Raw genomic sequence first — 20136 nt, forward strand, 5'->3', positions numbered from 1 at the left:
TAAATTAACCACAGAATAACCAACTTGTGCACTTGGTTAACTTATAAAATACAAAATGTTTGCAATTTATCAGACCTGGAGTGTCCTGTAGCTTCATTGTACTTTTCAATTTCTTTGGTTGAGGGGATGACCTCTCCATTGATGGCTGTCTTTTAAGGCCTCTGCTAAGTTTCTCATCTCTTCTTCTCGGGTCAGACCATTGCTCATGGCTCCTCAGGTCTGACTGATGACGGTAGGAGTTGGGGTTTTTATAACGTGGTGAGCTGGAAGGACAAATCAAATTCAAAATTTCTAAAAATGACAAAACGGCTGAAAGCGATATTAGCAATATTTCTGACATGTAAAAATGCTGATATTAATGTTTGTCTCCAACTAGTGAGTACCTGTGAGTATGTCTGGAGCTGTGTGGGGATCGTGATCCACTCTTGATTTTCTCTCTTCTACCCTCAGAGCTGTGGTGGTGTTTGTGAGGGCTACGTGAATGAGAAGAATAGCTACTAGGGCTAGCCCTTCTTCCATTTGAGCCATGCCTTTGGCGTGGGCTGTGTGAGCGAGAGCGAGAACTCTCATGTCTGGTTTTCTGATGACAATGCTGGGAAGTTTCAGCAGATGTGGAGGGCATGGGATTGTTTTCTGTGCCTACATCACTAAAGGATATTAATAAAGAAATGAACGGGTAAACAAATAAAAAGGAAATGCTGCAAAGCTTCTGTGATTGGTTTTTGCCTGATGACAAATATTGTTACCTTGACAATGGTACAACACTACCATCCCACTCTGGGTACCAGTGGGATGAAAATAAAATTTAGAAAAGCTATTTCAAACAGCAACGATTAAAAACCAAAAGCAACTACAGGAGGTATCCTAAAGAATGGTTTCTGAAAGAACTGATTAACCCTTAAAGATTATCAACAATGTTTTTGGGTGGCTCATATTCTGTCAAATAAACTGCTTTAGAGGACCTAAGGTATGGAACATATAGCACACCCTAGAAGTAGTAAAATAAAATTACATCAGGAGGTTTCTGTCGAGTCTACCCCACAAGGTCTGGAAAAACTGTGATTCTCACTAATCAATCAAAAAAAAGGACAAAGATCTTTGAAATTTGTAGTTAAAAGGAAGACAGACTGACTGTATCTGGAGGAGTTTGCAGTTTTCAGTATGAATGCTGGTATTCTGGTGTAAGATCCAATCCTAAGACACAGAAAACAAGAAGAAATGTAGTGTTATCAGTTTTAATGCCGCCAGCCTTCAGTTCAGTTACCATCTTAAAACACAAATAAACACAACTGTGGCCTCAAGTCCCTTACGGCTCAGTCATACTAAAATGCAGTAGTAAAAATAGCAGGGGAGAAAAAAACCCCCACTGCTGGCCATCCAGTGATTGCACCGATTTTAATTTTGTTTTTTTGGTCCAAGTAGTTGGTTTCCCCCATAGGTTGAGTGTGCAATATCCTAAACCTCTGTGTGGCCATCTTTAGTCACAATGTAATTACACAGGTTGCCCAATGGAAGGTAACCAGTTTACAAACAACTACAGTCTATTATGGATTGACTGACCCATGATCACAAATTGCCTGTGACTCATTTCTTTGCAATAAGGTTGGGAAACTGTTCTAGTTATAGTCCTACATAAAAGCTGTTGCCTATATGACTTGGAGTTAGGGCTGGGCTATATCACACTGTTCACGGTAATACCGGTGTAATGTTGGGCAACGATAAGAAGATGAAATATCGCGATAGAAAAGGGGTGTCAAACTCAAATACAGTGTGGGCCAAAATTCAACACTGGAACAAAGTCGCGGGCTAACGTTAATATTTATTGAAATATATTTATTCCTCTAGATATAAGAATGAATCTTTTCTTATGGACTCAAACACGTTTTGCTGAAAAACTGAATATGGAACAAGCAAAGCTTAATACTAAACAATATATATATTAGCTGTATAATACCAGTAGGCCAGCTCTAATAGTAATTTGGTATGGCTTCGTGGGCCAAATGTAATTAGGCTGCGGGCCAGAGTTTGACACCTATGCGATAGAATATGGGTAAAACGCGCATGTGCAATGCCTTTGTTTACATACGCACATGGCGGCGATGCAGAATGAAAAGAGCGAAAGCGTGCCGGCGACGGAGAATGAGGGCGAAAGCGGATCGTTGAATGAAACAGATGAACCAGAATAGGTTTGTAAAAATGCTGCAACTTCAGTGGTGTGGAACTGGTTTGGCTTTCAACCATTAGATACACAACAAAGCACTATTTTTGGTAGAGCATGCTAGCGGGCCGTCGTTATTACCGTGTTTATTGGGAAATACAGCACACTTAAAATCAATCCTTTGATTTTTCTGAAAATCGACAGTGCCCCTTATAATCCCGTGTGCCTTATGTATGAATTCTGGTTGTGTTTACTGACCTCGAAACAATTTTATGTACACGGTGCTCGAAAATCTGTCCGATGTTTCAGTATGACTTTGCTAAGCTACGAAGCCGCACCGCTTGATGGATTGTCGGAGCATTACGGCTATCGTAGGCAGGAGCCTCGCGGAGTGATACGTACTGTGCTTCAACATAATATTACAGTATTGTGTATAACTTTTTAAGTTTTGTGGATATTATACATGGTTATGCTGAGGATATGTCGGCCAATTTCCACTGGAAATGCCTTTTGGTTAAACTGTCAGCAAGGAATTTGCATTTGCACTGTAATTTTTTTTAATATAACTTTAATGCACTTAAAAAAGCTGCTTGTGTAAGTGAAAATACATTGATGTTTTCTCTTTTTTTTGCACTAATAAAGTTGTGGGGTTGTAAAGTATTTTGTCTAGTGTCAATTATATCGTCAGTTATATCGTTATCGCAAATTTTCAAATGTATATCGTGATAAATATTTTTGGTCATATCGCCCTGCTCTACTTGGAGTTACATTGCCACCCTGCAGCAACTAAATCTGTTTGTGGAGGAAACTTCTGTTTCAGAATTATGAGGTTCTGGCTGAACTCTTAATGTAAATTCAGGTTTATGTACATTTCAGTTTATATAGACAGCAACAGATAAGCATTTTTCTATCATTTATCTCAGTTGATTGGCATATTACTACAATGAGATGGCATATAATTGCTAATTCGACCCCATTCACACACAAACTGGTAGCAGAAAAGTTCTGTCTTATTGCCACTTTGTTATAGTATTGATACAGCAACGTTTTGAAGACAGCAACTGGCTTAGTAATCCCCATCTTCGAAGCAACTATGTCAAAGGCAATGTAAATTCATTGTACATGGCCCAAGTAATTTGAGTCGTACCGCAGTCTCCTAACACTGTTTTGCCTAGTGTGACTGCAGCATTAGACAGTCAAATTTTGTTCATCACTATGATGCCCTGCGACATTATGCAACACTAACTTGGACGTATATCCAGGTTGTCAAGGAAACAGCACTAAGCAATAAACCTCAAAAAGCATGTCACACATTTGTATAGACAAAGACTTTGATTACATTTTGAAAAATATGATAGATGATAATCATAGAAGTAACTACAGTTCAGTCCATAAGTTTTTGGACAACTGCTAAATTTTTGTCATTTTGCCTCAGTATGCCACTAGATTTGATGTGGCTGAATTCCAATTCATTTTCAGACTTAATTTATCTCAAACTTTTTCAGAAGCTCAAAAGTAACTTTACAAATGCACATAGTCTTAAAAGATAATGACTTCCTAAAGTTCTGAACCCATACGAACTCCCAAATACTGTTTCCCTCTTTGAGATGCTCTGCCTTTACTGCAGGCACCTTCAATGGCTAATTGTGTGTCTCTCTCTTTTTTCAATACCCATTTTCTTTGCCTTGAGAAATTCTTGAGTTATTTCATTATCCATTTGCACTGTGAAAACACTATCTTTGCAGTTCTGCATCATTTGGCTAAAAATTGAGCGGGGAGTACAGCACTGTACAATTAATTCATCTGCTACCTCAATCAGCAGTCACTGAGACTATTCTCCTCATTCTACCAGTAGCCACACAATTCCTCTACAATGTTTGTCAAATGTGACACTTTGGATCATGAACTGTTCTTTTCCTTATATTGTTACAAAATTTCATATTGTTTTTGTTAATGGGTACACAGCTTACAGCTTGTGGTGCACACCTTACTGGAATACTTTTGTCAATATTACTGATTCAGTGAAACAATGTTTAAAATCAACTGAAAGTACCATTTATAGATTTTTTTTTTTTCAACAAACAGCCATCAGTTCTTCCAAATGAAAAGAAAATGAAATTGAAACTCAATCAAAATAACGTAATCTTAAAAAACTTGTCCTCCTAAACAAGGGCAAACAGAGTATACTCTTCCACCCACCTTCATATGAGCACATTGTTGTAAACACAGAGAACAGGTATGTGGAAAGATTTTTGGTGTGGCTGCAGCATAGTCTTGCTTCATGGCCCTTGTTGGGAGAGACTTTGAAAGCTCCCTGTTTGCCAAGCACTGCTTATTGGAAGATGGAATAGTTATGGTACTTCGGGGGGAAGAAAGTAGAGAAACTGGTTTTGCAGCAGCATTCATGATCTGTTTACTCTGCTTTCTTAGCTGTTGTTGTGTCCACTTATGCTGCTTCTTGTTCATCGGTTCAGCAACCTTAGAGTCTTGTTCTTGAGTTGTACTCTCTTCCTTGGTGTGAATGTAATCATTATCGGGATGCACAACACAGACCACACTGAGAGGTGGCTGAGTTTTTAAGGCTGACTGCTGATAAGTCTCTGGTTCTTTAAAGAGAACTAGCCTGGAGACCTCAGACATCTTAGGAAATCTTGAGTCTGTGTCCTTCTTCGGTGGAGAAAAAGAGCTGATGATTTCTTGAGAAGACCGGCTTGGTTGGATCTGTTGAGCTGCATTACTGCCTTGAGAAGTCACACAGACTTGGACTGAGCTCAGACTGGAAACAGTATCCTGCAGGTCAAATGGTGAAACCATCGTACTGGTTTTCCCTTCTATCATACTTTTTTGGAGTGGTTCTCTATTGTGGCTGCTACTCTCATAACAGTCCATCAACAACATACTTCTACTCCCACCATTGCTAGCTCTCTTGTCACTGCTCTTCCCAATCTCATCTACAGTATATTTGGCAGTGTGTCCAGAGTCAATCACTTTACTTGGTTGAACAGTAGGTGACATTTCATCCTGCCACATCTCTTCTCCTCTTTTTGTATTTAACCTGTCCCTTCTACTCATACTGGTGGTTGGCTGAAGATCTGGATTTGGTTCTGATTGAACTGCATTTGTACCCCTTTGATTGCGTATTTGTTGTAAGATAAAAGGCAGGTTACTAGGGGTGATCTGGTCTTCGGGGTAAGAAATCAGATATTCCAAGTCTTCTTTTTCAAGTCCAAACTGCAAAAGGATGTTAGCAGCTTCTTCTGATGTGTACTGAGGGTACCTGGACTCTGCCACAGCCACAGGTTTGTCAGGCAGTTGAGAGTCATAATCACCTAAACCTGGAATGGATTGGATATGACATTCTCCTTCACTCAGAGCAGCAAATCTACTGTCATGACTGCTTTTATTGCTATAAGAAGCCGGTGATGCATGGAATTTAGAAGAAGAATCCTCAATTTCACTTTTGTAGTTTGGCAACCAGTCCATGCCGCTATCAACATCAGAGAGTCTTTGAGAGAGCGAAGACATCGGATTGCTTGTTTCAGTGATTGATGAATGAAACTCATCTCTAGGCGTGCTAGTAAAATGACTGTCCTGAGAGTCAGCCAGAGTCATAGACCTGTTAGGGTCCCCACTTGCATGTACATCCGATAGTCCATACTGCCCCTGGTTGGAACTTTGGTTCCCAGAGGCATGGGTGTTATCCATGGGATGGGACATGATCTTATCACCCTCCAGAAGGTTATGTAGGGCTGGGGTAGTCAGGAAGGAGGATGCTGCAGTTAGACATGGAGATGGCGTGCTGAATATTGTTGGTAAGGTGGTAGGTCAACAGGCAACTACAAGAGTGCCATTTATCTATATCAGTGCAAGGTGGACGTTCAAAAGAGTCAACTCCAAGGTAACTTCTCCTCAATCACTAGTGAGATCCCTGGAAGCTCTCAATGTTGTGGCCTTTGTAGAGGCCCTGGAGCAGAAGAAGAGATACTATCCCTCAAAAATAACAAAAAGTTGAAAAATTAAAAATGGAGTTATTGAACTGGTGTGGGCGTCAATTTCTTGGATCGATGGAATTCATCATCTGCATGGTCTTGTCCTGATTTGCTCAGTCCTGCAAGATAGAAATGATGTCACTGATATCATGTCAAGGTCTTTTCTGGGGAAAAAAAAAAAAAAGAAAGACAGACAAAAAGCAAAGCAGGCAAAAGCATAAAATGATAGGTGAAGAGAAGAAAGAAGATCATATGACATAGAGAATAGGGCTGCTCGATTATGGCAAAAATGATAATCACGATTATTTTCACTGAAATTGAGATCTCGATTATTTGACGATATTTATTTAACCCTTTAAGACCTACTATAGAACCAAGTCCGCCAGAGCTTATATTATTTTTTTACATGTTGTAGTGCCATTTGTGGGAGCATTTCAAGTTGCTATACAACTGTTATAGCCCATATTTTAATAATATGTATGCATTAAGTCCATAGTAACTACATTAATTGCAAAAAAGTGCAATAAACTACAAAAAAATTGAAAATCGTTTTTGTTTTGTTTTTTTACATATATTTCTACTCGGAGAAATTTAAGAGGTTTATCCCTCAAAACTTTAAATACAAAAAAGTTGCAAAAAATAGTTTCCCACCACAGGAAATTTATTTTGAGTGTCTTCATAGTTTTATTTTGGAGATACACCAATTTTTATATACACTGCAGAAAAAACGAAAAAAAAAAAACCAATCCTATGATGCAAATTTGCAAAGAAAACAGCAGGTGCATCAAAATAAACTATTTCCAGCAGTGCAATTCGAGTTCTAAGCATCCCAGAAACTATTCAGAAAAGTCAAACATGACCAGTATAGGCTTTTAAGGCCTACGAGTAAAAAACTACATTTCCGCGAAAATGACGTCACTTCCGGTTTCGAGCAGGAAATGGCGGACATGTGATAGTTCGCGCTGACGTCTGTTTCACTGTGGAAAGTGTTACGAACAGCTGATCGGATCGGCAAAGCGTGTTTCTGGAATATTATGTTTTTGTTCCTGCAAGAGCTTTTTATGCAATTTTTGCAAAGCTATATGTGGAAGGAAACCGTGACCGAGGACAAGCTGATGGCATAAGATGTAAGTACAACTCCTCCGGTTTCATATGCAAAACAAATTATTGCGCTAGCTTAGGCGGTTCCGGTTCTACAGGGATTTAAAAATAGTTACACAACACGGAGCGTGCTGCTCTGACCGGCTTTAAAGGGTTAACAATGACTTTAAAAAATAATATAAAATAGTGTGCAACACCACTGAAGTTTTTTTTTAACCTCCCTTTTCAACCAACGGCAGTCACTCTCCTCTCCAAATAACTTCTGCTTAGCTTTCCGAGCTTCCCTCGGGTGCTCTTAATCAGCGGTCTCCAACCTTTTTTGTGCCATGGACCAGTTTATGCCCGACAATATTTTCACGGACCGGCCTTTAAGGTGTCGCGGATAAATGAGGGAGGGGCTAATAATCGGCTCAGTCATTTTTAATGATCGTTGAAAGCCCAGATCGTAATCGTGATTAAAATTCGATTAATTGAGCAGCCCTAATAGAGAATACATTTATTTAGTCTTTCTTTCAATGAGACCCACCTAAGTATGTCTGACAAAGTATTTCAATTTCTATCTGTAAGAAAGAACAATGCCAATTATGATCAATTTACTAGTGGACAAACCCCTCTCTTATTCTAAAAGCTTCAACCAGCTAGCCTTGGCCTCTACCATCTCATGCTTCTCTGGCAGCTGGTTGTGGAAATCCTCAATATTGTGCAGTTGCTTTCACAGGGAAGATCTCATCTTACGACTAGACAGACTCCAACTTGACCTTTTGGACTGCAGCTAAAGAGGTATTCCCTTTCTGGGGAGATCTTGTGTTAAGTTTGAATTGCACTCAAATCAGCAGATGCAAGACCGGTTTACTTTTCTGAAGCAGAACAAGGATCAGCTGTGATCCAAAACCAAGCAGCTAATTTTACTGTTCTATTCTCAATTTGTCACAAGAAAAATTGGAAATTGCATACAGATATTTATTGAATAAAATATAAACATACATGAAAATACAGAATAAGGCAAACACAGGGTTTATTTAATTGACAATATTGAGTATGACCACAGGCTGAAATGGAGTCGCAAACCACGAGAGAACCTCCGCTGTGTTTTACAGATAGCTGTAAATGACGACTGTTATACCTCTCTCCTGATCTCCTGTGGATACATTGATGACGGGCTGAACAAAAAAAATTTCAAGTTTGGATTCATCACTCCATAAGACTCACTGCAACTGACTTCCAGTCCAGTTCTTGTGTAATCTGGCATACCTCAGCCTTTCCTCTGCATTTCCCTTTCTTAAGAATGGCATCCTGACAGTCACCCTTCCCCTGAGACCATTTCTGATGAGGCTTTAGTAAGCAGTAGATAGATCAGCTGAAGTTCCAGATGTATCTCTTAGGTCCTGTGTCAGATGTGTTTTCCTAGTTTTTAGTTTGTAGGTTTCCTACTTTCCTAAATTTTTAAGGACACACTGTATGTATAAGTGTTCAGCTAAAAGCTCTTTGGGAATTACCTTATTGGTGCAAAAACACAGTTTTATATCTGGAAACAGTTTTATCTTTAGCTTTGTTAGTTTTTTCCAGATTGTAAAGAAATTATATAAGAAAATATATTTTTGTGAAAAAGTTCCTATTTTAAAATGGGTCTTTTAACCTGTCTGTTATGAGTGAATTTTTTTCATGCGTGAATAATTCATAGATCAGTCTTAAGCAGTGTTGGTCAAGTTAATTGAAAAAAGTAATCAGTAACTAATTACTGATTACTTCCCCCAAAGAGTAATCCCGTTACTTTACTGATTACTTATTAGTAATTAGTTACTTAGTTACTTTGTAAAAAACACGATTTACAACCTGAATAGGTGATAAAGCGATACATAATCCATCATACAAAATGTAATCAAATGGAAACGTCTGTTTTTAAAACTTGTTTTATTAGTTTTAGTCTTTTAACTTCATGCATCAAGCAAAAAATTAAATTATATGCAACATTATCTGACTGGAAGAAATTTGTTTAACATTTAAACCTATTTTCTGCACATTCCAGCACATAAAATAAAATAGTTTTTTGTGTTTACACTCACTCTTTCAAATAGATGCAAGTAAAACACAGCAGAAAATAAATAAAATCAAAGACTAGCTGTCCTGTTGCTCTATTTTCACCTGTAAAGCAGGAGTGGGGTAGGCGGAGGTTTACCCTGGTGCAGGTGTGCCGCGGTCAGTTGAAGAATCCGCGAGTTTCTCTGTGAATTTCCCATTACGTCATTGCGCACTCGGTGCTTGCTCGGAAGTTCAGGGTTTTTTTTCGCTGTAAAAAGATTTTTTCTCCCACACACACCAGACACTAATGTTTTTGTCACTTTTTATGGAATCAAACTCAAAGTAAGGTCAGTACTTCCACGCTTTAAACGCTGCACGCTCATACTCTCTCCCGCACTCGATATATTATCCATTGTTGATCTGCACACAGCTGTTGTCACGAACGTCGCACTCGCTTACGTCACTGTCATGACACATTCTCGCAAAAAAAATCACGGTTAATAATCCCTTACTTTACTCGTTACTTGAAAAAAGTAATCAGATTACAGTAACGCGTTACAGTAATGCCTTACTGCCCATCTCTGGTCTTAAGTGACTTAGCAAATGTTTAAAACACCTCTGAAAATGGTCGGGTACAAAGACTGGACTGAAAATGAGTGTGAAAGAAGCCAATGTCCAAAGCAGAACTTTGAAAGACCTTCAGAAAGTGTGGAAAACTATTGCTTAAGAGCACTTAAAAATGTTAATACAGTCTGGCTCCTTGGAAGCAAAACATAATGAAATGTGGCAAGATGAATAAAAGACATCCCATTTCACATGCCAAGAAAGGAAGTTATTTAAAAAATAAATACATTTTCCACTTGCTGCTACAAGATTACCTGAACAACCGTGACATTTTTTTCTATGTTGCCTAATCAGGATTATGCAACCCTAAATATTAATTCATTTCCTACACCAAGTGCACACATCAACATTACAACCTGACTTCTGAGATATAACAGGATCATCTCCCACAACGAGACACTCTTTAATTCCTTTAGTAGTTTCATTTCATGGGAAATAAAAATGGCTGCCAAGAAAAAGGTTTTCTGAACACGCCACCTGAACAGACCAGAGGCGCTTACACTGTTGTGGAAGTTTCTATTTAATAAAGCCTGCAGACAAATGGTGAGCAGTAGCTAATATTCTTTCATCAGAAAAGAACAAAAACCCAAGCTTGGTCAGAGAAGCCAACATTGCTGGGGCAGTTGATTGGCAGAGTCTCTGCTTGAGCCCAGAATGGCCCTGAGTTTAAATACTTCCTACAGAAACAAAAGGCAGTACGCAGCTGTTTTCACACCTTTGGTCTTCACACTCCCTTGCTAGCTCTTACAGTGGTTGAAGAGACAAAAGGCTCCGCTACCTTTAGAATTGTCTGCTTTTCCTCCAACTTCCTGAGATACAATCACCCGGCTTTTCAATGGCATGAATGTGTTAGACGTTGAGATCTTTGGAGAGTGTGAATAATACATACATAAAATGCGGTGGTGCATTTTCCACAGTGACAAGCCAAAATGCCTGCTGCGGAAAAGGCTTTTAGTGAAACATACCACACTGTATTTACAGTTGAATATTGGGGTGGGGGGGGGGGGTGGGGGTTGGGGTTATAATAGGGCTGGGCGATATATCAAGTTTTTAAAAAATATCGATAAATTTTTTATATGAGATATAAGGTGTGACAATATCCTTTATATCGATATAGTCTATGTTACGTTATAATTATACTTGTGGAGCCGCAAGTTTGCCTCTCTTTCGTCCACTTTTGTCTTTACGCAACGTTACTCGGCCTCGCCCCTCCTTCACTGAACACAACTCCCCCTCCTCCCCCATCACTTCACCTGCAGGAAGCGACAAGATGGACACGGCAAATCTCCGTTAACGAGTTACTGCACATCGCCCCGTGCGTGGGGCTGGACGTCGTCAACGTGTTAGCTAGCTAACCACGCTAACGAGCTAACCACGCTAACGCCATGCAGCCCAGAGGCGCTGCACAGCCTAAAATCCTTGCATTTTCTCAAAAGTCGACAGCGCGCCTTATGTATGAATTCTGTTTGTGCTTGATGGCCGCGAACCGATTTTATGTGGTACACAGCGCTCAGCAATCTGTCAAAAAATGTTTTAGTACGACTTTGGTAAGCTACGGTGCTGCACCGCTGATGGATTGTCAGAGCATTACGGCTACCGAGGAGCCTTCGCGGAGTGATACGTACTGTGCTTCAACGTAATATTACCCTACTGTGTATAAGGACCATAAATGGCACCTGTTAAGAGACGTGGTTACGAAGAGGATTTCAAACTCAATGCTGTCAGTCACACAGTAGAAGTTGGGAACAGAGCAGCTGTGAAATCTGTCTCTTTGTTATTATGCTCAGCATCTGTTAGTTTACATTTTGACTGCACAATTGTGAGCTTTTTGTTATGCACAAAAAACACATTGTTTTCTTTTATTTATGGAGCATTATTATTTAATAAATGCTCATAATTTATTTTTGAGTAAATCTTATGTACATCTATGCTCTATGTTAATAAAAGTGCCTGTGTGACATCTGGGACACAGCTTTGACTAAGAACTCTCTTTTTGTTCTTACTTTATGGCTTAAAAAAAATAAATATCGAGATATATATCTTATATCACCGTCCAGGTAAAAAATATCGAGATATGAATTTTGGGTCATATCGCCCAGCCCTAGTTTATAATATGGCGGTTAATGGGGGTAAGAATACAAAATAGAAAACAGGCCTGGAATGGGAAAAAAGAATTGGGGTGCAAGGCAGGAGGGCAATCAACCCCCACCCCAAGGGCAGGGCAGGACACAACACTTACTGAGGGTGAGGGGCAGACAAAGGGCAAACGCACACTATCTTAAAAGGAGATGGGGGACAGGGTGTCAGCACCCCTGGCCACTGTACCAGTGTTTTTCCTATGTGTGTTTTACTGTAGGGGGAGGAGATCAGAGGTTATGACTTGTGTGGAATTCTTTAGATCAGCCTTTAGAATAGGACTGCAGTGTGCTGATCTCCAGATGCATCTATAAGAGTAATGGGAAATAAAAGTATTGTGTGAAACTTGGAAACATCTCTGCGTGATCTGTGATTGTCCTGCTAAACCTCAGTGCTGCGTTCGATACTGTCGACCATAATATTCTATTAGAGCGATTAGAACGTGCTGCAGGTATTACAGATTCTATTTCTCTCTCAATATCAGACTTGATTTAAACTTTGCTGATCAACTGGGCGTTTATAAAATATGCTGTGGCAAATAAATTAGCAGAAAAATAAATGGCCGAAGCCCCAAGATTATCTTAAAAACACTATTACTTAAAAACAAAGTATTGATGTTATTCCTAATTTATTTTCAACTCTTCTCATTTGAGCTCAGAGTGCATTAAGCTTTGACTGGTGAATTGAAATGATGTTAGCAAAACCTTATCTTTCTGTCTGTGTAATAGAGCAAATAGAGGCTAGAAGGGTTTTGCTTTGGTTCTATCTTACATAATGTCTCTCAGACAAAACATAATGAGTGAGCAAGAAAGAACCCAAAGCATTGTTACCTGAGCTTTTCAGTCACTCCACCAGATTTAAGAAAAAGATATAACTCACAAACATACAAAGACAGAAGTGTTAGTCTGTCAGGTGTGAAACACCTTCAAACTGCTGCTGCTTTGCTGTTGGCTTCCCCCATGTAATAGAAATTTGTTGTTCTGGCGTGCCCTGATATCCTGCACTGTATGCTGAAAGCAGGGAGTGCATCAGATTCCTCTTTCAGTTTTGTTTCACGGTCAGTACACACCGTGCAGCTGCACCTAGTTCTAAAACAGCTGGGCGAAGACAGCACAGTGAGAAGTTAACAGTCTGCTACATCCTTTGCATCCCTTTAAAAGAGGTTTTCTTTGCCTGATCTGACCCCTTAAGTCAGATTGCAACCACACTCTCCTGCTACCTGCTGCTATCACACATGCAAACATGCAACCAAAGCAAACAAAACAACTCATACATTAATAGGCTGGTTCTCAGGAGGATATGTGGGGCAAACCATTAATATTTGTACATTTACAGTCAGATGACATACCAACACAGTGTTGCTCCATCACACTCACAGAGAAAAACAGGAGGGAAGATTAGGAAGAGAGACTAGTGACATAACAGAAATACAGCTTTCTTTAATTTTTTTTTTATTTTATTTTGAAAAACAATATGTTTTGCTGTCATTTCTGCTCAATGGGATTAAACTGATGCAGTTCAAATAAACTGAGTTTCAGATCCCACTGATTCTTCTGAGACAGTATGTTGAGCTTAATCAAACAGAGCCTGAATCTATTTATTCTATTTATTGTTTTTTGGTAGAGTGGTTTTATTCTGGCCTTGCAAGAGAGTGGCAAATTGTCGAGGGTGAACGCTACCACTCGCCCTATGGTAGCTCTGACACTGATACTAATTTTGATGTTTACCACTGTGAGAATCCCCTCTTTTTTAACATGTTTCTCCAAAACCTGTATATGCCTTTAATGACAATGGTGCCTTTCCAGATGTGCAAGCTGCCAATTCCATGGGCACTAATGCACCTCCATACTGTCAGGCTTTTGAACTGAGTGCTGATAACAAGGCAGATGGTCCTTGTCTTCTTTATTCAGAAGGACAAATTATCTATTTCAGATTTGACTCATCTGACAGCAGAACATTTTTTCCACTTTGCCTCACAGCCCATTACAAGTGGGATGACATGTTTACACATGGCTCCTTCTTTTAATGAGCATGCTTTAACCTGCATTTGAGGACTGTATGCTGTGAAGCACATATGTGTTAATGAGATTTGAAAACCATTGTATGTGTTGTTTTTAAACATTTTGTTGTTTACATTTTTGCAGAAATCAAGGTTGTGAAAGACAGTGATAAACTGTGAAACAGCAGAAACCTTATCAGGCATTCTGGGAAAATGCCTATGAACCTAATGACAATATGTGACAGAAATGCTTACTGATTATCAATGATGCACTTACTCAAGGCCAAATTTGCCCAAAAGTTTGAACTGCCAGGAAACTCAATAGTAGACAAACCAAGCAAAAACACCCAGGCAGAAAATGACGACTGCAAAAGAAGTCCCTAACTCATGTGTCCCCTCCCAGGCCAAATTATAGAAAGACAAATCCTTTGAAAAATTGCAAGACATAAAAAGTGGGTAAAAGTCACAGTGAAAAGTGCAATGCTTGACTCTTTTCCATTGCACATCTGGATAATCCTATCGAGCAGTAAATGTAAAATATTAGGTTATTTCTGAATTATAGATTGAGGTCAATACAGCCTGTTGTCAGATGATCATAGTGTAAATCCAGCTTCCTGCTTGCTTAAAGACAGCACTTACTAAAGGCAGGGTGCCATCGTTTTTTAAAATCAGTTACATACTTAGATGTGCTCATAGATGTTTAGTGTGCTCAATATGCAAGATTTTGAATTACAACATATTCTAGCAGTCTTTACATAGCCCATCATCAGTCATCAGCTACAGACTACAAAGTAACTAATTTTGTTAGTGTTCAACGTAAACATCCAAGGTAGGAGGTAATGGTTAGCAATGTTTTATAATTAGCAGTAATTAATATTGATGAAATGTTTTTTATTTGAATTTAGAAGCAGAACATTGGAGGTTATCCAAGTCTTTAAGACTTCCCTGCAGTTTAACTAATTACTGTGTGTCATCTAACTCTATGGATGGCAAAAGCTTGGGATCATCTACATGGAAATGAAAAAGTATAATATGCTGTAGAATGATATAGTTTCCTGGGGCAGGATTGTATGTTAAACAGCTAAAATAAACCATTAACGTTATAAGTTGAGAGGTTAAAACTGTCAGTCAATCACCACTACAACTGGCAAAAAAAAACTGTCCAAATAAGATCTAAAACACCAAACTCAACCATTATTACAAATTATGAGGACTTAAAACAAGAAACACTAAGTATAACATATAAATAAAGAATGATATTAAATGTACATGAGGGACAGCGTGTAAAATGTTAGCTTGAGTATACAAATCAGATGCTTAAAATGTTTATTCCAGTAGAATACTTTTGCAGCAAGACAAATCTTGCATAGACATCACACACATGGGCAGAAACGAACCATTCAGTAAAGCCCACGCTGTTTTAAAATGACTGACACAATCTCCAAAACAACCTCATATATAACGCACTTCCAGTATTGGAGACTCCACTCATAAGACAATGCAAATGCTCATAAATAGTAAATACTGGGCTAAGATTTTCTTCATGTAGTGATGCAAGTCCTTATCCATTTTAGGGTGTGGTGGTGCCGGAGCATATTCCAGCTGGGTCAGAAGTACACCCTGTATTTGCAGCATAATGACTTGTGTTTAGGGTTGCCAACCGTCCCTTAAAATACGGAATCGTCCCGTATTTAGAAACAAAAGTACACGTCCCGTATTGAGCTAATAAGGGACGCACTTTGTCCCGTAATACAGTGAGAATCAAAAGTAGTCTATAAATGTTTATGGAATTAACGCTTTGTTTGAAAACATAATTCCCAGCCCCTCTCCTGCTTTGTGACCAATGCGCTGACAGCACACTTATGACAATTCGAGTATGACAATTCAGATTACCGCTCATCTCATTGGTCGAGGAAAGGTCGCTTACGGAGAAAATACCGGAAGACAACAGATGACCACAACAAGAAGCATGGCCAACAGGGAAACAAACGCTGACACTGCGGTGCAAGTCTCGGACGACAGTACACCTAAAGCTGGGCAGACACTGTGCGATTTTTTCAGTCGCGTTATTCAGCTCCTGCTCAAACTGCACGATTGACTCGCAGGGGTTAGAAGTTGGTAGGTCACGATGCAGGTCTCACACTATACCGCCCGATGCTCTGATGCGACCTGAGTGCTCACACTGTGCGTCCATAAAATTAAGGTTATAACAGAAAATCTGTCGCTCGCTCTCTCTGTCTCTCACTCACACAGACACACCACCACCATCAACTTTGCTAAATTGCTAATGAAAAACATGATCAGGCAGCGATGTAGATCCAACTATTTTCACGGTTGTTGTGGTCGTGATAATTTTGTGAGGCCACATCGAAAAGGCTCGGATGAGCTTTCCAAAGTTCTACAAGTTGTGCCTCCATCGCTTGTGTCCAGATCACACGCTGCACAGCTGTGCTGCTCCATCTTTTTCACGGCGTTTACGTGTTTGCGCGCGAGCAGTGTGAGCGGCTCACGAGCGATTGATGATCGGGAGCTGGTCGTGAGGTGTTAATCACTTCTCGTTACCCCACGTATACTACACGATGAAGGCCAAAATCGGTCCGATCACTCAAAAATCGGCTCAAAATGGGCCTAAAACCGCACAGTGTGAGCCCAGCGTTAGAGCAGCAATGTTTGTTCCCCTCAGAGAAAGGGAAAAATGGGAAAAGGAAAACACCTGGCTGGAAAAAGTTAATATGGGCATGTGCAGTCAATATCAGCGCTATGTGGCCAGAAGTGTGATAATATAATTTATTTTGTGTAATAAACGACTGCAAGGATAGATGATTACAACAAATTGATGACTAATACATAAAAGTAATACATAGATGAATAATGATGATGAGTTATGATGCGTAATCATGGGAACAAGCGGGTTTTCAAACGGGAGCAGCTGATTAGCATTAGAAAAGCTGAAATAATACCTCAACTGAAGCCAATTGTACTAAATGCACTAAATGTGCACTGTTACAAGAATGTTTTTCTTTCTATTGTTTTCTATTATTTTAAGTTAAGCAGGACAGAGTTCTTTTAAAGAAAGATTTACTTATATTCTCAAAAGTTAAGCATGACAGGCTTCTGTTTAAGAAAGAGACCTGTTTTACTGTGTTAATGTTGTCATTTTGAGCTAAAAATAAATGGCTAAATGATCATTTGTTTCACATGTGTTCATATCACAAAGAATACACATCTACTTAAATCAAATTCAAGTCAAAGGGTTAAAAAAATAATTTCACACACAAAAAAAGAGCTAGAAAATTCACCACACTGGGAAGGGTGAAGACAACTGGGTCGCCCGGCCCTGGCCACGAGGTGTCCCTTATTTATTTTTCAGGGAGTTGGCAACCCTACTTGTGTTTCATCACTGGTCTATGCAATAAGAAACTGGTACATCTGAAAACATTTTCAGTTGCTTACTGTCTGGTTGATCTGACACGTAAAGTTCAGTATTATTTAGCAACATGTTTCAGTTCACCACTAGGGTGCTTGACCCTAGTGGTGAATAGTGGCCCTCCGGAGAAGACCTAAAAACTTCTTAAAAACTCCAACAGGGGTGATACCTTATTTTTAACCTAATCATAGTTTAATATTAACGTTTCATTTGACTTTATTGATCTTTATCATGTTTAAAAAGGACCGCAAACGCCAAACTCCTGAGCCAAGTTATCAGTGGCACTGTGATAAAGTTAGCCTTACGTTTAACAACAAAACAGACGCGGAACACATTTTTCATAGTGAGTCTAAAGGCTGTAACAGACCAACAAACACCGACTGTGAGTAAAAGAATGAAACTCGGGTTGTTTATGGCATTTGTTTCCTACCTTTCGTTATGGCTTTGCTTTCCTGTTGCTTTGATGAGCGGAAACTTCCTCTGCTGTCTGTTCCGGTTTGAAAGACGAGCCTTCAAAATAAAAGCACGACCTCTGAAAGACGACGTTTCTATGACACCCGCCCTCCACACACACACACACACACACACACACACCGTAGACAGTAAAGATTAAAAATAGACATCGAAGAAAAGCCGAATAAAAAAAGAATGTTGAAAAGAGAGAACTAACCAAAACAATAATATTAGCACAATATGAGCTAATGAAAGAAATGAAATAAAAAGACAGGACCAAGGTGGCTGTGCAACGGGAAATCCAAATATTTTGTTAGGAATTGTATAGTTTTTGGTGAAACCGCGTGCCTACTGATCATGTCAACGATGAACTGCGATAAACAAAGCCACCTCCTGCACCTATTACTTTTCACTTGTCCAAACCAGGGTCATGAGCGGGGACTACGTCCATGAACCTTTTCTCTGATCGTTCTCTTTTCCTCCTGCCTGGCAGCGCCATTCTCAACATTTTCTTTTCATCATATCCACTATTTCTCCTCCGCACATGTCCAAAGCTTTGGATGCTTGACCTAAGGTATTTAAATTCACGTACAAAGCAGAAGTACCCATTTTTAATAATAATAATATCTAAAGTGATTTAATAATATGGCATAATTTATTGTTGGATTAATATTACGAAATCTGTAATAAATTATTAAAACAAATTAAAATAAATTGCATGGTAAATATACTAAATTAGAAGTAGCCAAAGCAACAATTACTTAATCATCTTGATTATCTAATGAAAACCTTTACACCAGGGGGCAGCCTTGTACCAGTGTTGAGACTTTTGCAACTGTTCTTTTAGCAAGTCTTTTTTTCCAGCCCCGCCCCAATCCTTCCTTACAGGTGCTTGTGTATTCACACTCTTTTGATGTGTCTACATGTTTTACAGTTATTTAAATCACAAATATTTAAAATAAGTACAATTTAAGTATGTGTATTATTTTTATTTGTGTAAATATTCCCTATAATATAAAATGTAGCTTGCTTGTAATTCTTGAAATTAATAGGCTCAGATAAGTATAATATGTTTGTCTGTCTGTCTGAAGGACACAGAGGGAGTTTGGTTGTGTTCCAACCTAAGCTACCATAAATGTTTTTACATACTCCCCAAAACTTTGACTAGACTAGACTAAAACTTTGTTTGATTGTGTTGCTAAAATAATTTTTTAAATAGCTCAAACAAAGAAAGTCCTTCTGTTCCCCAATGGCTACACCCTAAAAAATGCTGGGTTAAAATAACCCAATTTGTAACCCAGTGCTGGGTCAAATATGACTGAGCCAACGCTGGGTTGTTTCAACTTAACAGGGTTGGGTTATTGGTTTGACCCAGCACACTAGGTTAGGAAAACTATCCAAAAAATTGGGTTATATTGACCAGTGTTTACAGTTGAGGTTAATAAAAAATTGGATCGAAACTCAGAACCCATCTCATACTTTCTTTGTTCTATATACAGTGATTTCTAAACAGTTTGTCAAACAGAGCAACCTCACCCTCATTTCAGATAATAATTGTAACAGATGATATCAAGCATTTTAAGTAAAAATAACTTTCTTCATCACAAGATAGCTGGTGTTATCTGTCAAAAGACCTTTAATGAGTAGGTAAAGTTCTAGAATAAACAGAATAAACAAATAAATTGCACTGCAATTGCATATCAAAAATAACTCCATGATTTTCAAACTCTTAGAATTCACTTTTTACTTACCACATTTTATTTCATAGTAGTGGAGAAGTCCAGTAATGTCTGATCTTGTCACAGTCTAGTTGAAAATGGCAGTTTGTGAAGAATAATGTGGCTTCTTCTGAGGCTTATCTTCAATCCAAACAATCGGGTAAAAGTTTGACCCAATATTTGATCAAAGCTGCCCAACCTATGACCCAACTGAATTAGTCAAGCTGTGGAGTGAATTGAAGAACCTGGCACATTACCAACCCAACTTCTGAGTGATGACTTTTGAACCAATATTTGGTCACAATAACCCAACTTACAGTGGCTTGCAAAAGTATTTGGCCCCCTTGAACTTTTCCACATTTTGTCACATTACAGCCACAAACATGAATCAATTTTATTGGAATTCTACGTGAAAGACCAACACAAAGTGGTGCACACGTGAGAAGTGGAACCAAAATCATACATGATTCCAAATATCTTTTACAAATAAATAACTGAAAAGTGCAGTGTGT

At 38.9% G+C, this 20136-nt stretch overlaps 1 protein-coding gene across 1 annotated transcript in view; it reads right to left on the reverse strand.

The window, feature by feature from the left end:
• The window catches only part of LOC146635833 (uncharacterized), a 36589-nt gene extending 18647 nt beyond the window's left edge, over nucleotides 1-17942 (reverse strand). Inside the window, exons 1-5 of the mRNA XM_085349119.1 lie at nucleotides 17884-17942; nucleotides 4358-6266; nucleotides 1133-1194; nucleotides 384-647; nucleotides 76-263 (exon numbers count right to left, since the gene is read on the reverse strand). Of these exons, the coding sequence (XP_085205245.1) occupies nucleotides 76-263; nucleotides 384-647; nucleotides 1133-1194; nucleotides 4358-5875 (2032 nt within the window). The 5' untranslated portion in view covers nucleotides 5876-6266; nucleotides 17884-17942. The remainder of the gene's footprint in view (nucleotides 1-75; nucleotides 264-383; nucleotides 648-1132; nucleotides 1195-4357; nucleotides 6267-17883) is intronic.
• Between the last annotated feature and the right edge of the window lie 2194 nt (nucleotides 17943-20136).

This window comes from Diplotaxodon limnothrissa, linkage group LG3 (assembly GCF_057381915.1).
Source record: "Diplotaxodon limnothrissa isolate DT_005_m linkage group LG3, D_limnothrissa_male_GT1.1, whole genome shotgun sequence".
Taxonomy (NCBI): Eukaryota; Metazoa; Chordata; class Actinopteri; order Cichliformes; family Cichlidae; genus Diplotaxodon; species Diplotaxodon limnothrissa.